Source organism: Tachypleus tridentatus, chromosome 1, assembly GCF_004210375.1.
Source record: "Tachypleus tridentatus isolate NWPU-2018 chromosome 1, ASM421037v1, whole genome shotgun sequence".
NCBI lineage: Eukaryota > Metazoa > Arthropoda > Merostomata > Xiphosura > Limulidae > Tachypleus > Tachypleus tridentatus.
In genome coordinates, this window is record NC_134825.1 from 30,851,829 (window position 1) to 30,869,390 (window position 17,562).

At 30.6% G+C, this 17,562-nt stretch overlaps 1 protein-coding gene across 3 annotated transcripts in view; it reads left to right on the forward strand.

Moving 5' to 3' along the window:
* The window catches only part of LOC143245133 (peripheral plasma membrane protein CASK-like), a 184,682-nt gene that overhangs the window by 159,703 nt on the left and 7,417 nt on the right, over window positions 1-17,562 (forward strand). For all 3 annotated transcript variants that reach the window (XM_076491078.1, XM_076491071.1, XM_076491088.1), the window contains 5 exons: window positions 5,420-5,657; window positions 6,586-6,735; window positions 7,050-7,130; window positions 7,699-7,901; window positions 16,843-16,923. In XM_076491078.1, coding sequence (XP_076347193.1) covers window positions 5,420-5,657; window positions 6,586-6,735; window positions 7,050-7,130; window positions 7,699-7,901; window positions 16,843-16,923 — 753 coding nt within the window. The remainder of the gene's footprint in view (window positions 1-5,419; window positions 5,658-6,585; window positions 6,736-7,049; window positions 7,131-7,698; window positions 7,902-16,842; window positions 16,924-17,562) is intronic.

Consider the following 17,562-nt stretch of genomic DNA (forward strand, 5'->3'; position numbering starts at 1 on the left):
ATTACACTAAAATCACCACATATATATTTATATATATAAACATATTTTTACTATATAAAAGATTTCAGTAGTTTCTTCTCTTACCAATATCTGGTTCATGATAACATATCAGATTTGGATATTTCTGATTAGATAGTGGATTTGTGGTTGTACATAGTGAAAAAGTACCATGGGCATGAGCTACAACCTTGTTATTGTATAGTATTAGACTAATAACTTTATGATTTTTGCTTTTAAAGTTAATAGGGATGTGCAGTTGTACGTGAATAAACAGCTTTTGCCAGCCCATTAAGAGAATACTGTACATGGCAATGTGAGACAATGAGATTGTTGTTTGTATTGTTTTTTTAGTTACTTTAATCATCTGTGGCTTGCAATGGCAACACAATGGGTTGGTATAATGCTAATTTAAATTACCCCAAAGCCATAAGTATTGTAACAGTTAAGAGTACCACTACCACTATTTAATACTATGTTTAGAAACTGGTTAAAAAGAATTAGTAGGTTTGATGATGCAATACCTATTATGTATTCTACATTTGCAAATAATTTACCTTCATAATATTGTGAGATAAACCATTGATGGAAATTTTATCTAATTTTCTGGTTGATCTCAAAATTAATATCCAACTGGATCAGATTTCATAGAATAGTGCAATATTTGATCATGTTGGGTATTTTTGTCATTTCCAATTATGAACCAACTATGAAGAATAATACATACACAAAAAAATTAATTAAATTGATATTAGTTGTAGGTAGGCTTTACAAATTAAATGTTATTAGGCATGAATTAAAATGTTCTTGACTTAATATCCAAATCTGTAATGTAATTTTCCATCTTAGTTTGTGTGCATTTTATGATGTAATTGCATACTGGAAATTATTAAAGTTATTTTTATGTAAAAGGCATAACAGGGAATATACACCTTACTGTTTCCCTCCACTTCTGTAAGTTAAATAACTAATTGTTTAGAGGTAGTTATTTAAATAATTTTTGGGAACAAGTTTGATAACGTGCAGCTTTGATAAATATTTATAAGTTTGCAAAGAAGGACTCTCTTCAGTTTAATGACTGCTTACTAGCTTAGTAGTAGTAAGGTTGCTGCTACAATGTAATATGTTTTTTGTTTTTATTTTACGTGTTTTCACTTTCGAGGTGCACATCTCTAAGGTCTATGACAAAAAGGATATTAATAATAAAATAATTACAATATTGAAGAAATGTACTTAGAATAAGTATGTTAAATTCAGTTACGTTTTTTTTGTAATCTAACCAGTTAGTGAAATATTACGTGCATTATAAAACACTGGTGATCAACATGAACTAATAAGTAATGCAGTCTGTTACAAATATATTTAATTTGTTATTGTGGAAGATATGTTATCTCTTATTGTGTACAGTTTTCCTTTTTCCAGGGTAACAAACTAAAAACTTTACTGATCATAAAATATTATGAGATCAAATGTAATAGTATATTTGTGAAGTATGTACTTATTTTACAAAGTGGAAAAAAATACTTCAAATTCATTTTGGTTATTTTTTAAAGTGATTTTACTGTTAAGATAGGTACAGTGATACTTCATATACCTGCTAGTATATTTTGGGCTTTTGTATTTTCCCAAGTTTAGTATTCATAGTTGATTTGTTATTCTTCACATGTTTATATATATATATACTTTTGTTTTGCATCTCTTCCTAATATTCATTAAAACATATGTAATATGAACAAAATGTATGACAGCTTTTAGGTAATTAATCTGAGAATTTTATACTTGTATGTGCAAAGTAACAAAAACTTAATTGTTGCACTCTTAGCCTAACCACATTGTGTCCACAGTCCTCAATTAATTGCATTTCTCTTTTCTTAATGCTGCCAGTATTTTCGGATAAATCCGCCTCCAGTTCTAGTAAGTATATTTTGTAGTTTGGACACTTCACTTTGGTTGTAACAGTGCAATTGACTTTATATGAACTTCACTTGTATGATTGCTTTAGAATTTAAAAGATTCCTGTTGTACTGCTTAATATCACCTGGTTTTGGTTTTTCTCTTTTTAGTGTGTGTATTTACTTTAATCATAAATATGTCTCTAAGTATACCAACTTGTGTTGTTTGGAAACATAATGTTTCTTGTGTAATGGTCATTTTAGAGCTTAATTTTATTTTTTCGTTGGAGAAGGGAATTTTTTCCCTCGTTCTTAAGTACTTAAGTTGCTTATATTTGTTAAAGGAATTACTCCTTAAAATAATTTATGATAAATATTTTGAAATAAACTTAGTGAAATATTCATATATTTTTTAAAATACTGCAAAAAATTGGGTTCATGTGTAAAAAAAATACTTAATTATTTGGAAAGAGAAGTATGTAGTATATGAAATGGATCACAATTAAATTATTATAAGAGTATGTTTGCTGTTAAACCTCAATGCATAATCAGTGTAGGTACAGTACTAGTTATTTTATTACATCAGTACATATATGGTTATTAGAAAAGTGTCTTAATGTTATTGGTAAATTGAATTTTCTAAAATCTTTGTGCCTTATGTAGGGAATTTGCAGTGTGAAATGGCTGTTATTTGGTTGTTCATATGTGTATTTGGGAAATTTTTGAGTTTGTACTTGATATTTTAAGCTCTTTATGTAGTAGCTATGTAAGAAAAAATTTTAACTGGATTTAATGTAAAATTATTTTGATATAAAATATTTTCAATAAATTTTTTCCAAACTTATTCATTGGCTGTGACTCATTTACTTTCAATAGAACTGAAAATAAAAGAGAATGTATTTTTTCTCTGTTACCACTAGGTGGTGATTTGTCAAACCTAAAATTGTCTTATTGATATCCTCTGTTATCAGTTAGGCTTAGGAATGAGTATTCATATTTATTATCTCAAACTTCAGGAGTAATATCTAAATTAATTTTTAAGGGATGATTATTGCTTATTTAACTGAAATCACCAAAAAATCATATTTTTCATGAAAAAAGACTCATCAATGAATGTTTAAAATTGCATGAAACTTTCTTGTTATATCTAAATCAATAATTCTAAACCAGGAAACTTTTTCCTCCATGAGAAATGACTTGCTACTTATTGGGATCATATCTTGGTATAGAAAGTGAATAATGCTTTTGGGTTTAAGATAATAAAAGTAAATAACTGCAAATCAAGATGAATTCCTTTCAAGAGAAGTGACATATCACTCATTAGGCTTGTATTGACTTACTGATGTAAACTCTGTTTGATGTTTGTTGGAATAGTAAAAATAAATATCCACAGAATAGGAAATATTCTTTTGTCAGGTGTGAAACCAGAATTTTAAGTGCATTAGTATATAAAACCTTTAAAATTGATATTTTTTATGTCTTTAAAAAATATATTACAGAGCAGAACATGTTTTCATCATTAGTAACACCAGAACCATATCAGCATGTACATGTAGAAATTGTTTTATCATTGTTGAATATATAAGTAAATGATCACAAGGTACAAAGAAAGATAGCTTGCAATTTTCTGAATCATTTTGTAGTTTTTATCTTATAAAGAAGGTGATTAATTAGATACTAAAATTTCTTAGTTCAACATAATGACAAAGCTAAAGTTTTGTTTCATGAACATAACTGCAAATTCAACAGAAGGCTTGCATTGTTCATTCAACACATTAAATACATACGTAGATTCCACACAATAAATCATCTTTTGTCACAAACAAAGAAAATTAAAATCCTCATGAGTTTGTTAATGTAAAAATTGAATTATTAGGCTGCTTTGATCAAACTTGCCTGTACACTTGATTAAGAAATTAATTTCCTTACTACAACTTTTAACATACTATTTTTTTTATTTAACTGTATATTTTAAAACAAGGTAATAAAATGATTAAAATCTAAATCCACAGGTGGTTAAGGTGTTTGACTGAGGGTTTGAATTCCCATCACACCAAACATGATTGCCCTTCCAACTATGGGGGATGTTACAATGTTACAGTTAATCCTACTATTCATTGGTAGCCTGAGAGTTGGCAGTGGGTAGTGATGGCTGGCTGCCTTCCTTCTAGTCTCATGTAGTTTTGTGCGAAATTAAAAAAAAAACAAAACATTTTAATGTTTCTAACCCAACATACATTTTATAGTTTGAAGGTATGTGAAACATTGTGGCCATGATGATTGTAGTCAAAGAATTTTTGCAATTTGCACAATTATTAGTGGTTTATACATGATAAGAAAATTATCTGTTAATGTGTTTATTGGTAATTATTCTTCCTAAAGTTATGATATTAAAGTATTACTTATTTGGATCTGAGACTTCCAATATTTTTTTTAATGAAATCTGATATTTTCCTTAACATTTTTTAACAGTCTGTTTAAACCTTAGTGTTTAAGTTTGTTGTTTATTATCCTTTTTATTCAGCTATTACAAGACTCAGGAATGGTAGTTTTCAAATATAGAGTAATTAATGTCTGGATACTTTTCATTGTTCAAACACTGAGTGCAATTTGCTTTTTTTAAAGTACATGTTTCTGATTAATCTTTGTTTTAAAAATATTTAAGTATTTCACATAGAGAAAATGCAGTACTCAATGTATTCTTGTTATAAATTACTTGTATGTACAGTAATTATACAAATGACAGATAGATCCAAGCAATAATTAGTCAGTACATTAGTAAATACATATTAAAAATTGCTGTACTAAAGTGAGTTTATTTGTTTAAAATATTTGACTTTTTATGATATGATGTTATAGTAAAAGAAATGGGGAAAATAATAAGAGATTATGACATTCATTGTTTAAAAAAAATAATCTAAACATTTGTTCATAATGAATATCTCATGTTCTTGAAAATATTAAGAATAAATGCTGTTATGTTAACTTTTCACAAATATTTTACCCTTACATGAAGAAATATACTTATTTACCATGATCAAAAAACACTAAATTGATTCAGAAGGAAATTATAACTTGACAGTTAAAAATAAGAGGAAAATTTAAAAATTTGTCATAAGAAAATGTGTGTACCCAGATGTACAATACAGTATGACATATTGTCCCAAAATTTATAAATTATTACCCAAAGTCATTCATTCTTGTGATTTCTATTAGTCCCTGAACTTTCTCTTGACCAAGGTATGAGCCCAACATACTTAGGTGGTTTAAAAATATCAAATAATATCTTTGTTATAAGTATATGCTTCACAGAACAAAGTTCCAGAGTTTATGAATCAATGTCTCCAGAAGTGAAAGAAGTATCATTACTTATGTTTCTTTAAAAAAAAAGCCAAGCTATAAGAAAGTTTACCTACCTATTGAACAGGAACAGGATTTTGGGAATAGTTTTGCTTTTTATGCTTAATTTTCCTTGTCACAGTTCTTGTGTCGTTGACAATAAATATGTACCACTCATCCTTGGCTCACAGATTTACGTTCGGGCTCAGTTTGACTACAATCCTCTAGAAGATGATCTTATACCCTGTGCCCAGGCAGGCATAACCTTCAAAATAGGAGACATACTTCAAGTTATTAGTAAGGATGACCACAACTGGTGGCAAGCCACGAAGGAAGGCTTTGACAGCACAGCTGGACTCATTCCATCTCCAGAACTTCAGGAGTGGAGAACAGCTTACATGGCAATGGAGAGAAGTAAAAATTACCAAGGTGGTGACAAGGAATTTTCAAATTTTTGTTCGTTTTACAGTATTTGATTAATCAAATAATAATTAACTAAAACTTTCAGTTTAGAAAATCAAGCTATTTATTTTATAATGTTTGATATTTGAAGTGAATTTAACTCAACATATTCCATTCTTACCTGAATATTATTTTTCTTAATCCTTGTTGCTATTAACAACAGATGTGCAACATTCTTGAATTTATGCAATAATATTTCTTATTCTTGACCATACTTCCAGAAATGTATCTTGCTCTATGCAGTAACATTCCTTTGTAACAATTATACTACTTGAAGTGTGTGTTAATTCCATCAGAAAGTACTTTTGAAATTTGTTTCCTTCTGTACACAGTGTTATTTGTAACATCTAATACGTATTCCACACAGTAATGTCTGTATTTTAAATAAATGCTTTACAGTGCCACTCCCTTGATATGTATCAGGTTTATTAAAATGTTTCTTTCTTATTTTACACTTCATGTCTCTTGTATTTTATGTTTTTGTTCTATATTTTTATTTTTCTCAATATATAGTATGTTTGTATCTCACTCTGTTTCATGCTTCTCAGAATAATTATATCTAGTCTAGCTACATTTCTTAATATCTTTGTTACTTACTGTATGTGGGAATAATCAGTGATTCTAATTTTACATCATACTTTTAGTGTGTGTGTGTGTGTGTGTGTGTACATTTTGCTTTTTTGTACAATGCAGTTATTAGCATGTTTATTATTTACTATGCCCAGGAGTCTAGTTTCCCTTTCTGATATTACACCATGCTTTTTGTGTATGGATTGTACCTTACTACCAGCTACACATATGTAGAGTGTTTACCAAAGACTTCTTAGAATTTCTATACTTTCAGCAGTGATACTATAATGTAGTTCTTATTAATTTGATATTTTTCTTTTTACAGTAAATTGCTCAATATTTGGGAGGAGAAAGAGACACTATAGAGACAAGTATCTAGCCAAACATAATGCCATTTTTGATCAGCTAGATTTAGTAACTTATGAAGAAGTTGTGAAACTTCCAGCTTTCAGACACAAAACTTTGGTACTTTTAGGTAGGTTTTTACTTTTTTATCTTGCTTTCTTTTGTTTGTATGTAAAAAATTACAAGAACATTTGATCACTCTATTTCAACTGAGGAATGCAACTTTGGTGAAGGTTTTATTGCAGAATATGTGAAATGTAACTAGTAAAAGGTTTATGAACTTTGGCATCTGTGTTTCTGTAAGAAGGAGAAACAGATTTACCTATTCAGTGATTGAAGAAAATATAAGATTTTCTACAGCAATGAAACTGGATGAATCTTTTTATTATTATTGTGTCTTCATATATATATTTATATACCTTTTTATATTTTGTTTTCTCACAGGTGCTCATGGTGTGGGTAGGAGACACATTAAGAATACATTAATAGCCAATCATTCAAATAAATATGCATATCCCATTCCACGTAAGTGTTTCATGCATGTATTTATTTTTAAGTTATTGCATAACTCATGTACGTGTTTTGGAAGACAGAGGCATAAGCAGATTGTGAAAGCTTATATACAATAATTATAAAGGAAGACGAACTATCCTAAAGATTATTTTGGCTTTGGTAAAAATATATGAAAACTTGTACAACCAAACATATTTAACTATGAAAATGAAAAATATACACCACTGTTAAATAGGTTTTTCATTCTCGAAAATATATAACAAATATTCTTTTCATTTTTATTATAGTTTGTTGATTATTCTGAAGTACAAACCACATCATTACAAAATAAGACTATTGTCTGTGTTATAATAATTACTGAAAAATACTTTTCATTAAAAAAAATTCTTATTTTTCATTGAATTTCATTTCATGATTATAGCCACTGTAGTAAGCTCAAACACAGCTTGTAAATCTCACTTGTATGAAAACCAACATCAAAAATTGTTTTTTAACAAGCTGCATTTCTTAGTTCAGTAGCTAATTTTAAATTTGTTGTAAGATACATCTTTGTTGTTTTTAATTTGTTTGTCCTTTTTAGACACCACAAGGCCTCCAAGAAAAAATGAAGAAAATGGAAAGAATTATTTCTTTGTTTCTAATGATGAAATGATGGCTGACATTGCAAGTAATGAATACTTGGAGTATGGCACTCATGATGATGCAATGTATGGCACAAAGCTGGAAACAATAAGAAGGATTCATCAGGAAGGAAAGATAGCTATTCTGGATGTGGAACCTCAGGTGACTGAGAAAATATTTCTTTAAAATATTATAATATTACACACAACAAAGGTTAATTGCACTTTGTAAAAATGATGTTTCTGGTTCCATGATGCCATTGGAACTACTTCCTTCATTTTACGTCATGCTCAATCTGATGGCCATGATTATGCAGTTCTGTCTAATGCTTCAATTTCTAAGCTTTTTAGACCTTAGACATGACATTATCCACAGCCCTTCCATCAAATGTGGATGTCAACTCTAAGGACATTGTTTAAGTAGATCAAAAGCACAAAATTTCATCAAAGCTTCAGTGTGTGTTTAATAGGTATATCTGTCATTGATTTCAAGGTGGAGCTGGAGTTTATGAATCTTTTGATTGTAAGCTTTCATCAGCATCTAATCCTTGTTTATCATTTCAGGTGGTATAGTTTTGGTGATCTTTCCTGTTCTAAATACTGCTACTGCATAAAGTTTTCTCCATCCATGAAGAACATGGAAACCTCCCCTTGAAGTGTTCTGTTTTTTAATTCTAAATCACTTCAGAACCTCATCCTTCTTTGGAAAGAGCTATGCATATTTCTCCAGTTATAAATCTACACTAAACATGTTGCTTGTGGTACTAAAGGCTCACAACTGTGATGACCTGCCATTTAATTTGCATATGCAAATCATCTTTATAAAGCAACTGATATGTCTGTTCTTAATAAAGAAATTAGATATGTATACATACAAGGAATTAGCATACCAGTGAGATGTTTTTTGGTATCAAGGATTACCTGTCTATTATAATTAACTTACTGGTTTGCTGAAAACAAGACTGGTTTGGTTAATTTAGTGAAAACAAGAAATATTGTTTTAGAATTTAAGTTGTAAAAATTCATAAAATTTTGTTTGTAACATAGTAGTTGAGATGCACATGAGTAGTAGCTTTTGATTTACATTCTTTTATTTAAGCTTTTTTTTGCTTTTTTGTGTGTGCCATTTTGGGACAAGTTACACAACACTTCCATTCTGCACCAAGGTTTATCTTATGTCTATCTACCAGTAACATTTTGCCCACATGTACCAGTATACACAGTAGGTACCTACTGCACTGTGTATTACTAAAATTATTTGCATTGTTAACATGGATATCTTGCAGTATCATCCTCAGAGGATATGAACTCAGGTCATGATGGTTCTGACATCAGTGATCCTGGTCAGTCTTTGTATGATTTTTCCTTTTTTACACTTAACGTGTAAGACTATAGGTTTTCACACTTGCTTGTTTTATGACCAGAGTATAATAAGACAGTAGACCATACATTTTGATTCCAAGCTGAAAAGGTAAGATAATGTCTTTTGAAAACTAATCACTTGTACTCTTCTTCTTAATAGCTTCCTACTAACAGTATTCATTTCTTAGTTGTTTACAGATAAGTGTCTAGTAATTATCAGATTTGTTGCCTACTGCAAACATGATAGAGTTATTACTTTGTAATGCATATTGTTTCATTCCCTTTTACCTCCTGCTTAATTTGTGAAAACCAATGTCTGAATTTTTAAAGTTTTCATACCTATTTTGCCAGCCAAGAAATATTTGGATCTTGTTAGGAAAACTTTCTGGCTAGGTTATTGTGGATGATTAACTGTATACACTCCTGATGTTGAAGTTTGTATTGGACACTTGGGGTATTTTAGATGTAGTCATATAAATGAATAAATTACCAAGGTTCCTGAGTTTCTTCTTTGTCGGTTTCTCTCCATGTGTTTTCTGATTACTAATACTTTAGACTGTACTTGTGTTGGAGATGTTGGCTCAAACCTATTAGCTTGCATCTCAGCTTCTTTTAATTAATGAATTGATATGAAATTATATAATTTTTGTTTACTAAATGACTTTGTGAGGAAATGTAACATCTAATATTTTTAACATGACATTTGTAAAATTGCTGTTTTGAAATTTAACTGGTATAAAATCACAACTCTAAATTACTATTCATATTTTGTTGTTTGATATTTCTTCTACTTTTGTGTGCACTTGAGTTCAAGTCACTTTTGTATTGTAAAATTAATGTCATTCCAACTTGTTTCTCGTTAATCCATCATCTGCTAACCCCCTCACCCTGAATAACCTTCACTGTGTATGACATAAATGTTTATCTTACGTTAAACTCTTATTAAACCTCTTTCTTAATGTTATACTAACTAGTGTAGCACAAAATCTTAGCTATTAATCCATTAATATTAATAGTATATAAGTTTTAAGCTATTAATTCTACAACGCAGTATTTTTAAAAAATCCTTAATTTCCTTTAGTGTTACATGTGGCACATCTTCCCCAGGTGTCTTCTTTATTTTCTCCACCACCTCTTTCAAAAGTATGAAATTAAATGTAAATTGTACAGTATAAAATTGTTGTCACTCAGACAAACCATAATTTTTATAACCTTCAATTTTGTTTGGTTACAGAGCTATTCAATAGAATATCAGACTGTTCCTGTCACATCCTCTGTTTCAGGGTTTGTTAATAGTTCTTTCTTATGTTTAATTGTGTATTGCCTATAACCAATAGAAAGTCGAGGTTTTCATCTTTCAAGTGATGCATTGCATTGTGTTCTGAATAGATTAGCATCAATTTCACTTTGGTTTCCTCAAGAATCACAACAGTTAACTGGGATGAATTTGTAACAATTCTTGTTGCATAGTTAAAAAAATCTGAAAAATTGTGATTGTTAGAGAAACTTGTTTGCATTTTGTCTGTTATTGGTTTGTGATCTTTCATGCATTACTGCCATTGGTATAAAAAAAATTGGCTTAAGTTTCAGTTACATCTGACAGCTAAAACAAATTTGGGTAAGTACTTTATTTCTTGTTTATTCTTTATTTATTACAATGAAAATATATAAAATGGAAAGACTTTAAACAAGTACAAAGAGGTGACATGGGTGAAATTGACCAAGTTGAGAAAGTTAATGCCTTTTTTTAAAAAATTTTCTTTTAACATTCCTAAAGAAAATTACTAAGCCAATATATGAGATGATGATCTGATAAAATGAAAGTTACAAAAATTAAACTATATTAATTTATCTGTATATGTTTTATCACATGGTGTAATGTAATTTATTTTGTTTAATTATGCACTGTGTATTTAATAAAATATTTATGTACAGACAATTTCTGTAATATAAAAGTAATTAGCCTTTAAATTAAAGGACTTCTATATTTACAAAACAAGAAAAAAACAATTACCTACAAGATACCCTGATTTAACTAGATAAAGTTCAAACAAAACTTATTATGTGGGGAATAAATGTGATGAAAAATTGCACTTCAGCTTAACAGTTGTTACCATGTGATTTACTAAAATAAGCATAGTATGCCTTATACCATCTGCCCTAAAGAACACTGGTGTTGAGCAGAAAGTCTCATTGGCCCCAGATGTAGCAAATACAATTCTAATATGGTCTCACCTTTTCTCACACAAAACTATCTCAGTTTTCTTCCTGCCATCTAAGTACTGCAAAAAAGTTTCACACTCAGTGCATCACTCTGTATATCCCATCACTTTTGTGCCATTTTTAAACATGCAAATATCATATGACTACTTTTTACCAATAGTACTGTGCTACCTATATTGGTGCAGCTAGCTCCTTCTGCTGTTCTCGTCTGATTTTCACTTCCTTGATTGGAATAGCTTTATTTCAATGAGTTTTTTTTTTTATGTGACTACCAGTTATAAATGTGCTTCTTTGTTAGTTCAGATGTTTTTTTCAACAGTTTTATTTTACTGTGTTTGTATTTAATTGTCTCACTAACTTTTTTTTGTGCATTTGTTTCTTTTTTCATGAATTATAAATTATCTTAGTGTGAATTCAGAATTTGATGTGTTGACTACAGAAATTCCCATTGCAGTAACAAGTGCTACTGATATGAATTCCCAGGAATTAGGTTTGACTTTATCTGCAGTGCAAATTCCAGTTTTGCTGTATATTTGAGAAGTGGGTGATTTTCTCAGTTTTTTTTTTCCTCTCCCAGTTGCTGTGTTCCTTATCATTCACTTTGATGGTCGTTTGTTCTTCTCCTTTCTTCATATTGCTTCCAGTTCTCCTTGGTAAGTGTTTCAGCTTATACATTTCACAGCTGGTGGATATACCTGTAGTAGGCATAGCTCAGATGCTTTTTGTGTGGCTTTGTCCTTATTTACACTGAGGAGAATTAAGTATTTCGGTGCTTGGACTTTTGGTAAGTTAGATATTGATCGTTACTTTATTTTCTAGGTAATTTTAGTCAGTTTGCATGTTCATTATTATTCCATACTTTGTGGAATAAGTATATTTAGATAGTTTGTCAGTTCAATATTTATAAGCTCTTTCTTCATTAGATAGTTTTTACATCACATATTATTGCTGTTAGTAACACCTGATTCATTATTCTGTTTGGGTAATTGTTTTTTTATTGTTAAAAATATGCCTTATAATCCTAATTTTTGTCAGTTTAGGACTTTATTTCTTTTTGCTTTGCTACATTATTGACGTGTTAGTTCCCATAATATGGCTGAGCTTTGCTTCATCTTCTCTCTACATTCTTAATATTAGAAACCATTTTCTCCTCCTAATCTATAATGCAGGGTTCATCCCCACAGTGCCCACCCACATCAACATTAGTTATTTATTGCTTGAAGTTAACTGTTTCAGTTTAGGGGCTCTACTATTTGAGATAACTTTTTTTCTTTAAGTGTTTTGTTGGTCTTTACACTCATTATTACATGGGTGACTGGCTTCTGCTCACTTCTTCCCATTTGCAATTCAGAGATCATACTCTTCTACTCCTACAAGAAACAGCACAGGTAAGATTCTTAATGAAAGGGTGAAATTTGTTATCATCCTACTCATTTCCATGTTCCTCTGGGAATTTTCTTCGTTTCTCATTAAGTTGGGTCCAGTCTTCTCATTTTCAACTTCAGAATATAGAACAAGCAGCTTACAAGGCTCTCATCTCACATTCTGTTACAGCTCAAGAGATTCTATCTCTTTTTGTTATGTGGGCTTACTTAGAAGCTTTCATTTTCAAAGGTCTGGTTCATGTGCATTCCTTTCTGCAGAACTTCTACTCAGATCCCTTAGACCTCTCTTTTACACTTCATTCCCCAAACAAAGTCAACCTGGTTTGATGGTTAGAGAGAGACCATACCACAATTGGGGTTGCCACTTTCTCTGTTTATTTGGATTTACATCTCTTCACTAGCTCACCTTTAGAGGATTAGGGTGCTTACCTCTTCTGAGAAATTTCTAGTCTCTTATCAGTCAAGGAATCTTCTCTCCCTGCCACCTTTCTTAAGCTTACTCCAACTTCACAGTACTCGCATCACCAACAGTGGTGAACCAATTCCAGATTTCTGTGCTTTCAGACCCAGGAACTCCTTTTCTGGGCCCACAGTCACCACACTGTGGTCTTAGCTTGCTTTGTTTCTGACCACCTGAATTAATTATCTTATCCTTACAATATTCTCCCACAGAGTGGTCCCTCATTCCTCAGGTTTTTCAGTGGGTGTGTCACGAGCTGGAGACATCTGCTATGCCCTTTTCCCATTCACTGATACACCAAACCATTCCACACTTGCTGACTGGGGGTGAACGCATTCAGTCGAGATTGGAGGGTTATTAACATCTATGCTTACCCTCACATTCAATTCTTCTCCAGAGGTCTATCCCAAATCCAAACCACTCCATGTCTAGTCCTACTGGTGGCTCCCTATTGGCTGTCACAACTATGGTTTCCACTGCTTCAACCTTTATTTGTACAACAAATTCTACTCTTACCTTTTTCTTGGTTTCTACTCCATCAACCTCGGACATACATTATTCATTTAGATGACATCACAATCCATCTTCACACATGGCTTCTGTCTCAGAACAAGTTGCATTTGTGCACATCCTTTTTACCACCTGTATCAGATTCATTTCCTACTTCAAGAGCAAAAAACATAACTATTCCAGAAGTGGTGTAGTATCCCACAAATGTGCTTTGTTTTCATATCAGAGCACACATGTTCATTCTTGCTTGGTTTCAATGTTATAAGCTAAACTGTCCCTTCCAGCTTTGAAATGTGAGATTCTAGCTCTATGTGAAAAGAGATAGGGTTGTGCTGTAAGTTGACAATTGTCTTACACTGAAAATATATTTCTAATAGATACTTACATCTTCTCACACACTTCCCACTGCCAGTATTCTTCTTTTAGAGCCTGCCTCTAAAGTGAGTATTGCACAGGAATAGCAGAGGGTAACTAGCTGCCACAATACTATTGATGGATAATAGCCACATGCAGTGTACACATTTAAAAATGGCCCAAAATTGATGGGGTATAAAGACTGGTGCACTGAATACAAATTTTTGTAGTAATGCTTAGAGAGCAGGAAGAAGATTGAGATAGCTTTGTGGAAGAAGAGGTAAGCAGCTATCATAAATACATTTTGTAAGTTAAATGTTAACTCTATTTGATACATTGCTATGCACTTTACTACACTCAGAAGTTCTTATTAACAAATTATTAGTTCTAAACCTCAGAAGCCTTAAAGTTGGTGTAGTGAAACTTGCTTTACATACACTAAACATAATTAAGATAGTTATTTTTTCCTAACCAAAGAGTCAGTCAAATTATTTTTACTAAATATGTTTGTGAGAAAAAATTTAATGTTTGTAACAATGTCATTTTGATGTTGAACTACTATGAAACCACTATTTAACAGAATATATCACTCAGTTAACGTAACTAACTGAGCAGCTCTAATTTCTTACAGGTGTCTGTAACAAAACTTAAAATTTTTAAAAATTATCTTAAATTTTTAAAATTCACACTCCTAAAATAATATATTTTTTTCAAAAATATTTACTTATACATATAGTTTTGCCTTGTTTAATCATGTACATGTATTTCTTAGGCTCCTCAGTGGCACAGCAGTATGTCTGCAGACTTACAATGCTAGAAACCAGGTTTTGATGCCCATGGTGGGTAGAACACAGATAATCAATCATGTAGCTTTGTACTTAACTTCAAACAAACAACACTCCTAAATCAGTCAGAAGGTGATGACAACAGCTAAGCTACAACAGTAATTTTGAGTTTCAATCAGTTACAAGGAAAAAGAGAACTTGTGTATATTCAATGTGTTTTTATGTAAATATGAGCAACTATTCCACAGTAATATCCACATAAGACTGCGCATATGCTAACTGCAGTTTTGATTCCTGTAATTAGAACAGCATATATTGCCCATTGTATAGCTTAGCTTTCAACAACAAATAAACCAATCAACTAACTGTAATTGGATCATATTATGTTCACATTACATGTACCTAATTTAACATATTCATAAACTTCTTTAAAACATTTAGTATAAAAAAGCTAGTAAAATATGCACAAGTCTCTCCAAGGATGTTGAATAATTAGTGATTAAATTCAATCTTGAAATACTTATGAGGCAGTTACTGTATGTTTTAAATATACTGTATATAAAAAAAAAAAACATGTTTCTTACAATTTCTTAATTAGAAAAATATTAATCCAGTTAAAGTTAATGTCATGTGTTAAATTCAACCACAGAAATTACCTTCATCAGCACATCTGTTCAAGGAACATTGTCTACTGTTTCATAGGATGGGTACATCCTACTTATATATAGAAGACTGCTTTAACACATGTATCAGAGATACTTCTGCACTCCAGTACCTATTTTCAGATTCATTGGCTATAGAGAGAAGTCTTCTGTAAAGTTAACATTGACACTTTAAAATTAGATCCTTTCTGACCTCAAGGAAAGATTTTTAATTTTGAAGGAGCCAGAAAATGTTATTGAAGTCTTGCCTGCATATTTATCTTTTTAACTTCTGTTGATCTTGCACAGCAGCTAATCTTTATTTTCTGTTGGATGGTTGTTGTTTTTTCCTTGATTAAATAGTTTCATTTATTTTCCATTTCTGTTGATACAATTCTTGTTTTCAATTGTTCTTCTCTGACTTTGTCACAATGAAACATTCTGCCATTTTAATGATCAGTTTTAACCTCTGTTTTGACTCAAACATGGTGTATTGTCTCTGTGTACAATCAATAAGCTAACCTTTTTGTATATCTCATTCCCAAATTTAGTTTTAATAAAGTTAGATGTAATCTTAAAATTACCATACTGTTAGGTGATAGTCCTATAAAATTTAAATACTTTACAGAATAAGCTATTGATTAGCACTTACAATAGAGTTTTATTCTCTGATTAAATAAAAATGTTTACCAAATGAAAATGGAATACATCTGCAAATGCTTAACTTAATATAAATACATGATTATTGCTTTACCAAACTTTAACATCCTTAACACTAGATGCTGTAATGTATTAAGTATGAACAAATGTAAATAACCTTCAGTTGATACATGTGCTTGAAATGTAAAGAATTAAACAAGTTAATAGCTTTATACCCTCAGGGATGTAGCATATTACATTCTTACTGGAAGAAGACACTACAGTGGAACCCCTCTAAGCGGCCACCTCTCAGATTCAATCACCCCTAGAAAACGATCATTCAATCACAGTCCCTTTTTGGGTTTGCATAATCTCTCATTATTTACAGTGAAACCCCTCTAATCAGGTCAGTTTGTCTCGGGCCCAAAGGTGGCTGATTTAGAGGGGTTCCACTGTATATGGAAACTTCCAGAGTTAGAAAGACTTATTATATTTCTGAAAAATCTTGTAATAGGTAATTAGATCATGAACCTGACTTGATTTCAAACTGGTTGGTATGTGATTTGCTAAAGACTAATAATAAATTACAAACCTCTATCAATAGTGAGGGCAAGGTGTTACATCTAAATCATACACATTGACATGAAAATCAAAAAGAACTAAAGTGAAAGATTTTATGAGAATTACAGTATTTTTATCTTTCACTTTCAGAATTATTTTCATATTTTAATTTCTTTATTCACAGGCTTTAAAAATATTAAGAACAGCAGAATACTCACCTTATGTGAGCTTCATAGCAGCACCATCTTTATCTACAATGACTGATGTAAGTTCTGTATTTTTCTTTTGTTTTGTCAACATAAAGAAATTGATTTCCTTCCAGTGAATAATATTTATATTTTAATTATTCATACAATTTTACACTATTATGTATTTTTTACAATAAATTAAAGATTACATTAGGCACCAGGGTAAAAATGTATTGAAAATTATTGAGAAAAATACCCAAAATGTTATTCTATAACAGCAGTATGAAAATGATTAACTGAATAATAGAACGATGAGCATGGTACTTTAAATACGAGCAGGAATTAGGATGTAAAACCATGGCAAATGAGGTATCATAAACTATACCACATGATGAATGTGTAGAGAATTGAGTGTGGTAAAGTTGATATTAACTTCTGATGGGAACAAGCTACCTTCTGACATAAAAAATAAAAAACAGCAACAAGTGCAACCACTTCAATATTAGAACACTTTTTTTTCATTAGTTTGGTTCCCTTGCTGTTAATCATATTTTTGGCAACAAATCTTATAATGTCTTGCAAGTTGCTGTTAAATTATGAGATATATTTATAGTCCTTAATAATGTAAAATATTCTCTGTAGTAAAAAAATATAATAAAAAACAGATATATCAAATATTCTAATGACTATTGTAAATTAAAGTAGAATAACAAAAA